Source organism: Amia ocellicauda, chromosome 13, assembly GCF_036373705.1.
Source record: "Amia ocellicauda isolate fAmiCal2 chromosome 13, fAmiCal2.hap1, whole genome shotgun sequence".
Classification (NCBI taxonomy): Eukaryota; Metazoa; Chordata; class Actinopteri; order Amiiformes; family Amiidae; genus Amia; species Amia ocellicauda.
In genome coordinates this window covers 3,673,721-3,689,189 of record NC_089862.1, presented here as the reverse complement: position 1 = coordinate 3,689,189, position 15,469 = coordinate 3,673,721, and the positions used below count along the sequence as shown (strand labels likewise).

Genomic DNA, 15,469 nt, shown 5'->3' with positions numbered 1-15,469 from the left:
ACCGAGGACATCAAGCTGGTATGTGTGGACAATAGTGCCATATTTGTTCTGCACTACACAGGTGTAGTTCCCCCGGTCAGAAGGCACCGCACTCTCCATCACCAGGCTCCACTGCTGGTGTCTCAGCTGCCAGGTGAAAAACATTATTAGAAAAGGCAGTGCCAAATGAATGTCTAAAAAAATGTATTAGTATAAAGCTGCTAGGTTTTAGGTTTCCTTTCTGCACACCTTCAGAGGTGAAAGTCCTCTTGCAGTGCACTAGTTAGGCTGTGGAAATTTCCACACAAACACATGGACAAAAATGAATGAAAGAAAATAACTACAGGGATCACTTGTTACACACTCCACAAGTTGTTTTGTAACAGCCTTAAATAAAACAGCAACAACATAAAACAACAAATAAAATATTCAAAATAGAACTCGAGTCCTTGCAAAGGAACAAGAAGCACAAAGCAAACCATTACTCTAGGACAACTCTGATCCTGTCTTACTGAACACTCTGTAATAAGGTACTTTCTCTGCCTGGGAACCAATTTAGCAAAGTTCCACTGGGAATAGAATAAATATGGAATTTACTGAAAGCTTGTCATCTTTATAATGTGCACACACTGAATTTATGCTTATACTGACACTGTTTAATGAGATGACAATGATTTTCTTTCAATAGTGTGCTTTTTTGAACTAGGTGTGTGCTTCCTGCATAGAACTTCCATTATGTGAGCAGCAGGAAAACCTGGACCTGGAACTATGCATTATAACACTATGGACATTGCTCAAATATAGCAACCTAACTGGTCGGAACTTAAAACAAAAAAACTCCTCATAGTGGCAACATAGATATAGTTACTATTCAACAGTGGTGTTCCAATTCATAATGAACTGTAGCACCTGAATTAAGTTTGTGTACTTTTTTCCTCATACCGTTCAAAATGAAATCATGCTGAGTTACTGACAATTCATTTAAAGGCTCTGGAATGTGGCCCGTGGTTTGAAATTGGTAATACAGGCATAAGTGAGCTACTGCCACAAGGCACCAGATGTGTGATGATTGAAAACGGGCACTTCACAAGCCTTCCTATTCATTACACCTTCACCACTCTCCATGGGGCCTGCAGTAAGACAGTGGATGGGCCAATAGCTCATCAGGCTTTATGCCAGTGGAGACTTTCCTCTCTTAAGTCATAGAGAGCTAGCCTGAAACACATTTATGAAAATCTCAATGCATCACAAAGTTCCCAGAGCGATTTTTGTGCTTGTATGGCACACAATTTGAATGCTTTCTTTAACACAGTCAAAGGTGTGACTTCACACTGATTATGTATAGCTTACATGCAGACTTGAGTCATTGAACAGGTCCTACTTGAATATCTATTTGCAACACCTCTTACCACACACTGAAAGCCTTTGCAGCAAAAAAGTGAAAGGGGACTGAGTTTTCATGTATTAGTTTATCATATGCAGTCATGTATAGATGCATGTCAACATAATACAGAGATTGTGCCATATTTATTGTTTTATTTGTTGCAATACTGTTAAAACAAAAACCTTGTATTGCTTGTGCAAGAGTACACACATTTTCCCATCATCTTAGAAATAAATTATTATGTAATGGAATCTCTGCAAACGCCCTGACTCCAAATCTGATAAGATCAACACAAACAAAGATGCTTTATCTTAGGCAAACAAGAAGTTTGAGAAACAAAATAAAATGGATAGCAAACAATACTGTGACTTAGGTCTTCAGTCTCATTGCCAAAGATGACAAAAGTTCATGTTTTAACCAACTGCTCCATCTTGGCATTTACATAAACAATGGTTGTAAAACGATATAGGCTAATTCAAGATATTTATGTTACAAATGAGATACATCATGTGCGTACTGCATCAGTACACAGGAAACCCTAGGACATTTGCAGTGCCTTTGGAATTTGTTTTCTTTTCAGAATGGACACTAAGCGTTTACTTTTGGTGCTAACAGAGAGCTATATATATATATATATATATATATATATATATATATATATATATATATATATATATTTTTTTTTTTCTTCTTGGTGTTCTTGACATTGTAAGAATTTAACAATTCATTGTAACAATTTCCATGGAGCACAGAGGATTAAGCAGTTTGTTTTTCACAATGTTTGTTTAATGCTGAGCTCCTGTCCCAGTGAACAAGGTTGTTACATGTATCCAAACTACTACAGAGTGTCTTAAGGGTTGTATCTAAGGAACAAAAACTATTCCCCATTTCCGTGGTTACAAAGCTGCGGATCATTTATTCTCAGAAATTACAACAAATTAGTTGCGTAGTTAGTTTGAATCTGAGAACATATTTCAACAAAAATGCAAAAAAAGGAATTTTTGAAAAGAGGAAATATTTGCTTTCCCCCTTTGATAACTTTAATAAAAAAAAAACAACTGCTGAAGTTTCTCTGCAACTCTGAAAGGAGCAGTGCAGCTTAGGTCTGGATTTTCCGTCTTCTCGTATTTAGTGCTGAAGTTCCTGTTTCAGAGGTCTCGTTATTCTAAAAAGCCACTTAAAAACAACACATTAAAATTATATATTTGTCAGCTGTTGGTAAAAACAGGATTTTTTACATTAGGAATCACACTGAATTGCAACAAATACCATAAATTCTTAAGCAGAACTCTTTATAAATGCAGCGGCTTTATTTATTTATTTATTTATTTATTTATTTATTTATTTATTTATTAGCAGAAACCCTTACTTTCAGGTGAAATGTTTGCAGTATGACTATAGAACTATATATCTTGCTGCAGACTAAGCTAAACCAAATAAAGCTGAGTCAATTGGAGTCTAAGTTGAGTCAAGGGCAAAATAAAAAGTCAAGTAATAATTAAAAAAAAAAATACTTGGTCCAGATGAAGGAAAAGACAACGTCACATTGGTATTTAATTAGCTGCTAATGTTTTCAAACTTTTAACCCTGGTGCTTAGATATTACTATGCGTATGTCAGAGCATACGATGTAGTGAGAGACATAGTGCACTTTCCCTCTCAGTTGCATAAATCCATATGGAAAAAAGAAACACCTCTGTGTAAATATTATGCCTGATGTTGTTCACAGTTGCGTAGATACACTACTGAGACGCCAGACCTGCCCCAGATCATTAGAAAGTGTGGTGCACATTGCTGTAACAACTAATGAAATCGTGGAACTGAGTGTGACACTTGCAATGGTGGGTGACAGATTTGTCCAATTATTTAGTGGAAACCAAATGATGACCATTTCAGTATTTCCATGGTAAGAACCCAGTCACAAGCGACACATCATGGTCTTTTTTCTTTGCCTGCTTTGCATTCCATCTTATAGTAAGTACAGTTCTGGAAAGCCTTCTTTGGAACTGTATCAACTCTGAAGTATTCTTGGTGTCTTAAACACCGTCAACATACATGACCCTTCTGCGGCCTATTCTGGCTGCCCTCTCGTCTCACTAGGTATTAAGGTCTGAGAAGGATAATCCCAAACTGCTGAATTACCCGGGGATTACCTAATGTGTAAATAGGCCTCATGCGATATTAAAGATTCCAAACAGGATTAAAATATTAATAAGTCACATGGGTTGAAGATTAAAGACTATGGGGGTTGTGTATAAGTCACTTGGGAATACTTGGGTTTGGGCGCTTTTAGGAATATAGGACGCCTTGTACTACTTAAAGAAAACAGGTCTTCAATCTTATTTGAACCAGACAGCTTTATTAAAAATAAAAACTGAGGCTATTACTGGAATGTATCCCTTCATCAATCTGGGTATGGCCTGTGACTATAATAGGGTTTAATCTGACCAAGGCAGAGGAAATAGAAATGAGTAGTGACCCTGAGTTTGTATGGCTTGGTCATTAAAACTGCAGCTCCAAACTGGATTCCTTGACATTTATTTTCCTGCAGTTGCCAGTTCTGCTCTCTTGACCACTGTTTTCACCACATAGGATATTATTTCATTAAAAACAGCCCATTCACTTTGAGAGTAAGGAATACATTAATTTGCTCCAAAACAATTAATTATTTTTTCAGAACCTTGTTATGATTCACTACCTGCTGGTTCAAAGGGGAAATGCAGTGATGTCTGTAGCTGAACAGGGCCATTGAAAGAGGGCCTAGATACAGAGACTTTTTGGGCCTTTTCTAATAATGTACAATTGAACATAGCAGATAACAATGCACTGTGCTAATGGTGAATGGACTGGTGTGTAGAGTGATTAGGTGTGAATGGCATTCTAATTCCCCCTGCCCTGGTTTAGTGGTATAGTAGATTTCTAGCTGTTCATCTAGTTAAATCTGCCACTCAGACCTGGGATCCACTCACCTAATGCTCACAAATCTCCACAAGTCTCCAGTAATAATATAGGTGGTAGTAGCTTGTCATGCTATACTATATACACAATATAATATTACAGTATAACAGTATATTATATTGCACAAATGTTTGGTAAGCAAAGACATCCTTGGTTTCAATAATGACTACAAAACAAAACCTCCTTGATCCATCATCTGAACTTTCCATCTCTTCTAAATGATAATGTTTACAAAGACTCTTCCATGAAATCTGAATTTTGATCTGTTGGCTTCATTAGTAAACCTAACTTTGCAATAAATAATCATACCCTTTAACCATTGATAAACATAGCACATTGCAAATAATGTATATACAAGGGCTGTTTGACAAAAACAACTGTTTACCTTTTCTTCCATTTGGAATGTTTCTATTAGGTGACTAATATCCAAATAAACCTTTCCATCAGTTTACTCAGTGTTTTAAGTAGTAATGGGGCCTTCCAAACTTGACAGTTCCGCTTAAAATTAAGTAAAATTTTGAAGAAGGCTTTGGAAATATTGAATATGTCCTAAACACATTAACAACTGCTGAATTAAATGATTCAGAGATCCTTTCTTGTGACTGGGGAAGGTCATGGAAAATGAGCAAAGTGAGCAAAATGGAAAAGGAAACAGTAACAATATATATATATATATATTTTAAAGTTTTTTTGTTTTCTAGACTTCAAATACAATAAAATATTTAGCACAGAGGTACAGAATGAAATTAATACAAAGATTGTGTTATGTTAATCTTGCTCCCATTTGCTCACTGCTGTGGTGTTTCCTTATCATCCCATCTAAAAATCTCTATTTAATCTCATGATGTAGTGAGACTCTGGCCAATCACTCAACTTCAGTCCAGTAGATGTTCAGATCAAATCATGCCTAAGCCAAAGATTAAGGGCACCTAGCACAGTGCTGAACTAGCAAATGCTTTGTCTGAAAGAAAGAACAAGCTCCTATTATTAAATTTACTTTCTTTTACTAAAAATACTTATGTTCAGTAGGGGTCTTTGGCTCAACTACCTGATATGTTAACAATAAGCTTTTTCTCAAAACTCTGTTGGTTTTATCATTACTTTTTAAATCAAAATGATTAAGGTACTTAGTACTTCACACTGGCTCCAACAATTGGTACAGCATGTCTATGCACACTCATTAGCACTACTGTGGAATTCACAGGTAGAAGAGAATGGGAAAACTCACAAGAGGCACGTATTACAATCAAGATATTAATGACAAGTGACAGCTCCTTCCTCACTGTAAGCCTCAATCACTACCTTTGACAACTCGACTGTATATTTTGTTTAACATCTTTCCCACACATTTCCAAATTCTGTAATTTTTTGTAATATGTTTTGTTGTTTGTTTATTTTATACCCACTGCAGATGGTTTTGTATCATTATCTAAAGATTGCACTTTTACCCCAATAGAAATTAATTATGCACAGGACCTAATCAGGTGCAACGTATGCGCTACATAAACTGGAAGCGTAGGTTTCTGTTTTTCACCCTGCCACATTTGCCTTGCCAATGCAATTATCACTTAATTTTGTGATAAATATTTATATACAATCAAAAAAAGAAAGAATTTAACTGTTAAAAGGACATTGTCCAACCATCAGAACTTGTCTTGAAACCATCCGGAGGTTCAAATAAACGTATCACCCCGACAGACATTCGGTCCTGCTGCTCAGATTGTCCGTAATGACAGCTTTTGTCCAGAGAAAGTAAAGCCTGTCATTTTGTGCACTGACCCTAATCCTTTGGAAGTGACACAGGCCTTGTCAACCAATCACATTAGCTCGCCTGTCACTGTGACTACCATAGGGGTCAGAGGTCAGCCACTTCTTTCTCAAGGTCAACACTGGGCATGCAGGGAATGCTAATGGCTTCAAACAGTGCATGTATGGGGGGCATGTAAACACACAATTAACTTTCCTCCATCTGCAAAGAACCTGAGGCATGTCATCTTTTGAATTTCTTGTGTTTGGCATTAAATTGAATATAATAGTATAGCAATATGTGAAGCGTCTGTTGAAAGATCTGAAGAACAGAGCAGGATGGTGTAAACAAGCAAACTTCTTCATAAGAAATCTGCAGCTGTTGTGATATTTCACACCTACATATTGCTGGCTGGCTTATCAATGGCTAAATTTGACATTTAAACAAAAAGCCAAAGTAAATAAATATCAGGAACTACTGCAAAAGGTTACTGCCCCACATAGCATGGAGCAGTTCTGTTAGTCTGGAGGCCCTCATATACCATTTCTACTACACTTGCCAGCTTATGCTGCAGTCCTCTCTTCTCAGCAATCAGGAGCCGAGGTTTGACCCCTATCGGCTCTCACAGGCTTCAACGGGCAGGGACAAACAGCATTGTACCGAGAAAGACCTTCTAGGTAGTTCTGGTGTCACATTAGAATATTGACAGTCACTTTAAAGAAAACAAATGCAGCAACGTAAGACCTTAATCTCTCCCTGCATCGCCACCAAAGTGGATTCAGACAATTATTTTATTTATTTTTCCCCTCTCTCAACGAGGGATATCCACCTAATCAAACAGAAGTGCTGTGAGTGACAGGAGAAAGCAATTGCCCCTCACCTTGATGCCACCCATCCTCTGCTCTCCCTTGAACTCTTTGCCATTCTTCAACCAGTGGATGGTGGGCATGGGGTTCCCAGCAGCCGCACAGCGGAATTTCACTGTATTCGCAGCTGGAACGGCAAGCAGCTTCTTTTCCATTCGGTCCGGGCGGGTCCAGTATGGGGCTTCTGCAGAGGCAAAGGCAGGGTTAATTATACAGAATGTGCTGAAATTCCATTTAAAGAAATAAGGTGTGCATAGTCTTGTGGGGGCATTTTACAGTTATTGTTCTCTTGATAAACGATCACTGGGGAACTAGACTGACACCACTACTTCACTGCCCTTCTGACCAGACCTGCAACTAAAACCCAGTTTTCAAAAAAGTTAAAAAGGTTTCACTCCCTGTGGAAACAATCCTCTATTTGATCTCTACTACTGGTAGCACAGAAGGGCATTGAGTCCTGCTTGCTGCAACAACAAACTACACACTAAAGAAGCTTGCTCTATGTTTGTGGATTTGAAGGAGGAAAGCTGTCTCAAAGCAGTCTTCACGAAACACAAACCTTAAACAGGCTTTTAAAGGTCATCACTTACTAGTTAATTTCCAGTGGGTTTCAAACAGAAAGGACCCAGACCTTGCCATTTACAAGCTTCATTTGAATAAACCATGAATGCATTTTTTTTTTTTAAAGTGTTGGTTAACAGATTCCTATGGTTCATAAAGGGGGCATTTACAACTTTTAAGTACTGGCAGTGGGCCTAAAATAACTGGAAACAGTGATATGATCACCTAAATGACTGTTTGTGTCAGTGGAACGTCCCCTGAAAACACTGCTGCCTCTCTCCAGGGCTATGGACGTCTATGTTGTAGCGTACCCCACAATTTTCCATAAAGAACTGCCTGTTTGTTTTAACAACCCTCAAATATAAACAAATGAACTGGGCTGAGATCAGATATCAGATGTTTTTAAACTGAACCCAAAAACATTAACAAATGGGGGGGGGGGGGGAATGATGCATTAGTGAGAGGAAATAAAATAAATTAAAACAATTTCAATGTTAAACTAATGCCCTTGGCTATATTTTCACAATTAATTGAACTCTTCAATTTACTCCAGCAAACTAGATTAAATGTCCATCCAGATAATATCCAATAAAAAAAAACCCTGATGAAATCTAGGAAATTAATCTAGTAAAATGACAAATGACAATCTCAATTACTTCTGTAATAATTCTTTACAATTTCAGTATGATCTGCCTTTCCTCCTTTCCAATTTACTTGACTGAGACATTCAATAATTTCAAGACACTAATTACAACCATGAATGCAGTGATTAATAAAGTGGCAGCAATGCAGGATTTTGTTTTGACTATCAGCTGCCTGTCATTATGGAATGTACATCATTTCAATACTTGAAAAACCTCAGGGTAATATTTGGGAGTCATTTTTCAGACAATGAATTTCATACACACACACACCTCATATGCAGGACAAATGTTTTCAAGTGACAGGTACTCACTGGAAAGGAAAATATAACATTTAACGTATACCTCACTTTTTAGTGGGTAATAAAGAAAATGCTTTAGTAGATTATACACTTATGCTGTAGTGAGTATGCTTTTAACTGAAAATACAGCATACAAAATGAAAATGGTTTTTATTACTTAGCGGCAAAATGTCATTAAAAAAAAAGATCTGAATGGAAGCAAGTGTCAGTGAAAGGAGACAACATGAATTATACAGTCAAATAAAAGCTGGTAATTTTGTCATTTAAAAAATAAAAGGGTCAGTGCATTCCTCCCATTTTTGTATTATGGTTAAAGGAACACCTCTGTATAATATATAATGAAACAGCAGAAGTGTTTAGGCTGTGGATAAAATAGCCCACTGTGGAAGGCCTTCATTATGACTGATTAGAGGTACATGAAAAATAAATGAAACTAAAAGTTGTATGAATGAGTAGTTTCCCACTCTTGATTTTTGAGCTCAAAGTATTGTGTGGTGTCTGAGCTCTGATGCTATGTGAAGCTTATAGCTTTTAATTATATATTTTTTAGAAAAACAAATCCTCTCATGTCCCCTCAGTTTAAATGTAAACGTTATTTGTGAACAGAAAGTAATCTAGTATGGACAGTTCTTGCTTAAATGAAGAAAAAATTTCGAAACAGAAAACTTCCATGGTCCTTAACTGATGTTGACCCTCCTTCCTATTCTGCTGATTAGACACTGCCCAGCCCTTCCTTTCTCCACCTTTAGAATGTCCCTGGCAACTGCAATATTAGCCTGTATTTAGGAACAGGTTGTTATACTTGCTTTATTGTGTAAGTAGTGATGGGAACTCTCCCCCACTGAAAAAAAACAACCCAACTAAATATACTTAGTAGGGTAGGTTGAAGTTGTGTTTATCATTTGACAGCCTTGATTTTCTTCCCTAGCACACTTAGGACAAAATGTACATCTGGAGAGCCCCACTTCTCCAAACATATTTCTATTTGTAATTTTCTCTGTCTCTCTCAGAAAAGCAAACACACACTCACATACATTATTTAAATTCACTGTGAAAAATCCAATGTGTTTGAAAAAAGCCCATTTCTAATCCTCCTGTGTTGCTGGCACTTTTCTGTCCAGTTACAAAACTCCCTCTCCTTCCAGCAGCCCACCTCTGTGCATCGTTAAACCAACATCCCAGAGCTACGCACCAGCAGCCGACATCAAGTCTCGTTTTCTTTTCTGGGCGGAGCTGGACAGGGGAACTCACACAGTGTGAACAAGCTTGATAAATGGCACGCCTGTCATGTGATGTCTTTCTCACCCGGCATGTGGGCAGAAGTGTAAAACTAATTAGTTTTCACAGCTCCGAGGCTGTCCCGGCACAGCCAGATGAAAACAGACCTGCAACAGGTCACTATGATGCAGAGTGTCAGTGAAGGCCTGCCTTTTTCTACTAGTCACAAACATCTCCGTAGAGGTTTTCAGAGTCGCGCCTTCAGTGAATGCAGCCTGTTTGCAAAGCCCTCTGGGGGTGATACAATGTTAGGAGGGAGCATTTATTGTTTATGGAAAGACTTTCTAGTGCCTATGTGGTCATGGGCAGAAAGCCTAATTTCAGCTCTGAATAGTGATTTGTTTGAAAAAGAAAACAGTACACAGGAGCCAGTCAAAAGCACCTTCTTAATGGCTTATGTTCTTAGGGCCCTATTTAAAGACCAAATGCCCCCCTCCCTCCTTTTTTATCCCCAGAGGAATAAAATGGGTTTTACATAATAATACCAGCAGCACACAGCTTTACAACAGTTTTAAAAGCTTTTGTATTTACAAAAGATGGAATGTGAGAAGTGTATTACTTTAAACAGATATCCCATTTTCATGAAATGCCTAAATAATGTTTCCTTCGTATATATTAGTTCATATATATTGACTCTGGTCAGGCAGCACCATTCAACTCTAGGACATTTTAAGTTGCTTTCTGTAATTGTGGCATTGTTTCTGTGCTGTGTTGGGGAGGAACAGTAGTATCAACAGCATCAATTGGCACAGGAAAAAGACCGATCAACAGCACAAGCATTTAATTAATGTAAATAGATTAGACTATAACATAATTATCTGTAAGATATTTTTAGTTTTTTGTACTATTTGAATGCTGTGACTGAGTTTTGGATATTCCAAATCCCAAGGATGTGAAAATATTATATCTTATTATATTATACTTGCAATGTACTGCCAAATTGGCTATAGATAGACTCCAGGAAATTAGTCTAGTGGTGGGAGGTGAGCATTGCCTTCTGGGTTATGAACCTTTCAATCACTTTTCTTTTTTAAACTGTATTTTTCTCCTTGACACTTGACTGTGATAGAGAGCAGGAGCGTGTACAGTTAATGGCTGAATTGTGTAGGCAATGTGCTTTCAAAGTGTCTGGGACTCTGCTGCAGGCTAATATAAAGCAGCTGAGCTGGGTATTTACACTGCCTGTTGCCATACAAGGAAAATCTTTATCAACTATCAGCTGCTTCTTTTCTCTTACATAGCATGACATTGAAATTAGAACAGAGAGGGAGTGAGAGTAAAATAAAGCCTCCAGTTCTTCTGTCGTCTTTAGTTTCTCACAGAGAGGGACTGCCTATACACAAGGAGCCATGCCTCTGAGAGTGGGGATACAAGCTCAGAGAAAACAGTGCAATAATACATATACATGGATGGCAGAACACTCCATGGGCTATGTAATCTGTCAGACAGATGACCTCTACAGATAGATGGGATTTTTTCTGTCTTTACTATGTAGTTTCTCTACTTTGGTTTGAGGTTAAAAATTCAGATGCATTCTGCACAGTCATGCTTTCCCAGGACTCCTGCTTTCCCACCACTTTGACTGTTGAAGCTCGAGGGCTGTCGGTGTCCTTGCCTGCCAACATCACTGCAAAATTTGTGTCACTGTTCTACACCACGGCTCGCTTGTATACTTCACTGCGTTTTCAGGACGTGTCTGTCGCAACAAGAAAAGGGACTACTGCAAGACTGTGGACGTTATGAACTTCAGATGCTTGATTTATAATATGTCATCCCTTGTATAGTAGGTGGCCACCCTTATTTGTTTTGATTGGTGATGAACAGCAGATCATGAAGACATTACATCACGTAGTCTGTGGCAGGGGGCAGCAAGCAGTAGGATACAATCTAATGAGGAGTTTAGTAGATCAAAGACCTTTGCTTGTGGATCTCAAACCTCATAAGGGAAACTAGAGGAGGGATTGCCTGTAACATCTACTTAACTGGGAGAACAAGATATTTTCAAGAAACCAGCACATGGGGGTTCAAAACAACTCTGCTTGCCTCTCCCCCACAAAAACACATGATTTACAATTTCAGCATAGTAGCAAACCTCCCCTTTCCAGCACACACAAAGTCATAAATTAGAAATACATGGTTTTCTGTAATATGGAGGAATGAGCTGCAGTTGGTATATTGAAAACAATCTCTTCTGGTATAATCTGAAAAACTGTGTTAGACGGAGTCAGATTTGAAGCAGCCTTCTTCTATAGCAATTAACCTGTGAAATAATTATATCAAATAACATCCATCCATCTTTGAAACCAATTATCCTGGTGAGGGTTGCGGGGAAGCCAGAGCTGATTCCAGCAGGCATAGGGCACAAGGCAAGAATACACCTGGGACAGGATGTCAGTCCATTGCTGGGCAACTCACACACACAGCAATTTAGCATGGCCAATTAACCTAACCTGCATGTCTTTGAACAGTGGGAGGAAACCAGAGCACCCAGAGAAAATCCACACAGACAGGGGGAGAACATGCACACTCCACACAGACAGGCACCCTGAGCTGAGACTTGAAATTGGGAACCCTGGAGCTGTGAGACAGCAGTGCTAACCACCATGCCACCATTATCAAATAATATCACTGAACACAATTTTGTATTGATAGAGCATGGTTATGGTGGCGTTGGGAGTTACTGAGTTTCCTTGTTCTTGAAAGCAGGAAAGAGCTCTACACATTCATGTTTCACACACTGCTTGTGTAAACTGTGTGTAATCCAGTGCCTTTTATAAACTACTATAAAAAAAGCTGTTAAACTGCTAAAGGATAATTTAATATTTAGATAAAAATGTTGATGCTTTTCACAAAATAATGTTCTGTAATAGTTATGCTTCGGCATGATTATCAGGTATTTGCGTCCTGCTGATGGCTTACTCCAGTTAAGGCACCAACACTGTAGGCCCTTCGTAGCCACTTATTCAGAGTAATTAACAAGACCGGGACACTGGCTCAGGACTAGGTCTTGTCATGAAGATTTGCAGCAGACGGAATCAGGAGTAATTGTGTAATTTGCCTAGCTGACGCCTGTGAGTACACAGCCAGATTTAATTAGAGATTACATTGGCTCTTTGAAGGAGCGCAGTCCAGTCTGCAGGGACACAATGCAAACAGTGCAGTCAATGAACACGCAGCATTTTGTTTTTGCTGTCTGGCCAGGAAAAACAGAGGAGTGCATAACTGAGGTACAGAGAAGTACAGATTAAAACTTGTTAGTGTTCCAGATATTTTAATGATGGAAATATATAGGGGCTTTGAGAAATGGTAGCATGAACTACTTTCATTTTTGTCACAGTCTTCTTTTAAGTAGGGGATGAAAATTTGGAGCAGCAGAATTCAGTTTTAGAGTTGATTTTGTGAAAGGGCCACAGTTTCTGTGCCAAGTAGGGAAGTGATTTTCACACGCCATAAATTTAAAGAAAGAAAAAAGCTACACAGACTTGGAATTACATGTGTAGGATTGATAGGTGCAAAAATGAAAATAACTTGTGTGTGCAGACTTTTAAAAGCTACATTCACCTGAGATACATCATTGTTCCCTGATCATTCACTGAAGGAAATGTTAAAATTTGGAAAGTTCATTTGTTGCATTTTTGTTTTTTTAAATCCATGATTAAGCTAGTGACTAATGGATTTGTGATTTTGAGCAGTGGAGGCACTTTGCTCACATTTACTGTGGCTTCCAAGTCACATGTGGCAGAACCTGCTTTTTCTCTGCAAACTAATTAGGAATGGATTAGTGGACATTAAACACAAAAGGTTTAAAGTTTTTACTAATCCGTTGTTTAAAATGCCAATGCCCTGTGACACCAGAAAAATTACTGTCACGAGGAAGGCTGGTATTTAGGATTACAAGTGTGTTGCTTTGCTAAAGGGCACTTCTGGGGCACAAAATAATAATAATAATAAAAACAACAACAATAATAATGTATGTCCTATAACTGCACTAATGTAATGTTGTTACTTTATAAAATATTCTATTATGATTTTTGTGTAAACGTAAGTTGTCTTTCATTGTTTCAGTGCAATGGGAGTGCTTACAGGTTGGTAAAAAGGGCAAGAGGGTATTCTTCTCAAGATCCATTTCAGTGCCCTGTGCATCTGTTTCAAGCCACACTGGCCTAGAGGCTAATACTATTCACCTTAGGAGCCATGCCTCACTCATAACTGAGCAATACACTCTCCTGTTCTTAGACATCCCATTAATCCCAGCACATTTAAGCATCTTCCTGCACACATGCTTTCAATGTTGTCATTGCACTTTCGCTGTAACACATTATTGCTGCCTTTCAGCAGTGTAGCCTTTTGCCCGTTATTCCCTGAACATCACTGAAAATAAATAAATATCCCCCCCAAAAAAAGCTAAGTGCATGCTTTTGGTTTTCAATAAATTACCACAAAAAAGCTGAAATACTGCTGAGAGTTAAGGACGTTTTGCTTCCAAAATGAGGACAGAATCGTTAAACTTTAAACCAATGCTACAATCCACCTTGAAATGGACCAGATTCAAACTCATAAAGGAAAATCAAAAAAGCAAGAGACAATTTATTTGACAAAACTGTATTGCAGAAACCTGAAGGTCTGCCAAAGTCTGCTGAAACGTGGAGCAACACCCATAGCTAGCATCATTCACACCAATTATTACTATTGAATCTACTGGGTAAGAATATCAAAGTTTCAGTTACTCAGACAATCCCTGGTCAGGCTCAGTTTTTATAGCTGAAATTAACAGCTGAGGTGGGAAGTTAAATGCAGTGTCAGGCAAGTATATCGGAGCAATCAGCACAAGCTCAAGAAACAGATTGGTAGTACAAAAATGAAATGACATCCACAGAAAGGGGAAATTCTAATTCCATTTATTCTAACTTGATGAGGTGTAGTGTCCAGTACATTGCCTCTATTTCAAGCTCTTTCTGAGCTATAGCACCCCTAACCAAAACCCATAGAGTTGGTACTCAGCTATAATAAGCATTTAACCGTAGGATACTAAAGAATCATATCAAAATTTAAGAGTTCATCACGAGAGGAGTAAAAGTGATACTGTAGTGTATAAAGGATAGGAATAAGGAAAACAGCTCTAATTGCATCCTGCTCCACCTTGAATGCCGAGAGAGGTTCTCTCTTAACCTGCAGATCAACTACGCAAAGGCTTAATGTCACTACCTATCTGGGTCTTACAGAAACAAATGACAAAATACTCCAGAGCAGGTGATTTTTGAGAAATTAGAGCAAATTGAAACAAAAATATAACATTATAACATATAGAGTAAAGAACAAACCTGTACCTGCATCATCAGCCTCCTCATCATAGTCTTCGTCGTCACCGGATGACAAGGAATCTTTGGGGGGAAAAACAGACATACAGAGAAGGTGTTACATTACTGAGTATTAAGTCACAGTACTGAACATACCTATAAGACTCAATTTCTTCTACACATCTACATAATTATGTGCCACTATCACCTGAATGGGCTAAGATGACAATACTGTCCATTTAAGTTGATTAATTCCAAAATACAGAAGCATTGAGAAGGATATGCCCTGGAATGATAATGAAGTGAACAGTTAATTCATACACTTTGGGGCTTTTTAAATCTCTGGAATTGAGAAAGAAGTAATTATTGTAATAATAATAATAATAATAATAATAATAATAATAATAATTAAAATTATATATATATATATATAATTTTAATTATTATTATTATTACA

The 15,469-nt window shown here is 37.9% G+C and overlaps 1 protein-coding gene across 6 annotated transcripts in view; it reads right to left on the bottom strand.

The window, feature by feature from the left end:
* fgfr3 (fibroblast growth factor receptor 3) overlaps positions 1–15,469 on the bottom strand; it is a 62,211-nt gene that overhangs the window by 20,107 nt on the left and 26,635 nt on the right. For 4 of the 6 annotated variants that reach the window (XM_066719722.1, XM_066719721.1, XM_066719726.1 and 1 more), the window contains exons 4-6: positions 15,037–15,096; positions 6,948–7,117; positions 3–126 (exon numbers count right to left, since the gene is read on the bottom strand). In XM_066719722.1, the coding sequence (XP_066575819.1) occupies positions 3–126; positions 6,948–7,117; positions 15,037–15,096 (354 nt within the window). The remainder of the gene's footprint in view (positions 1–2; positions 127–6,947; positions 7,118–15,036; positions 15,097–15,469) is intronic. The other 2 variants (XM_066719725.1, XM_066719727.1) reach the window with 1 other exon arrangement.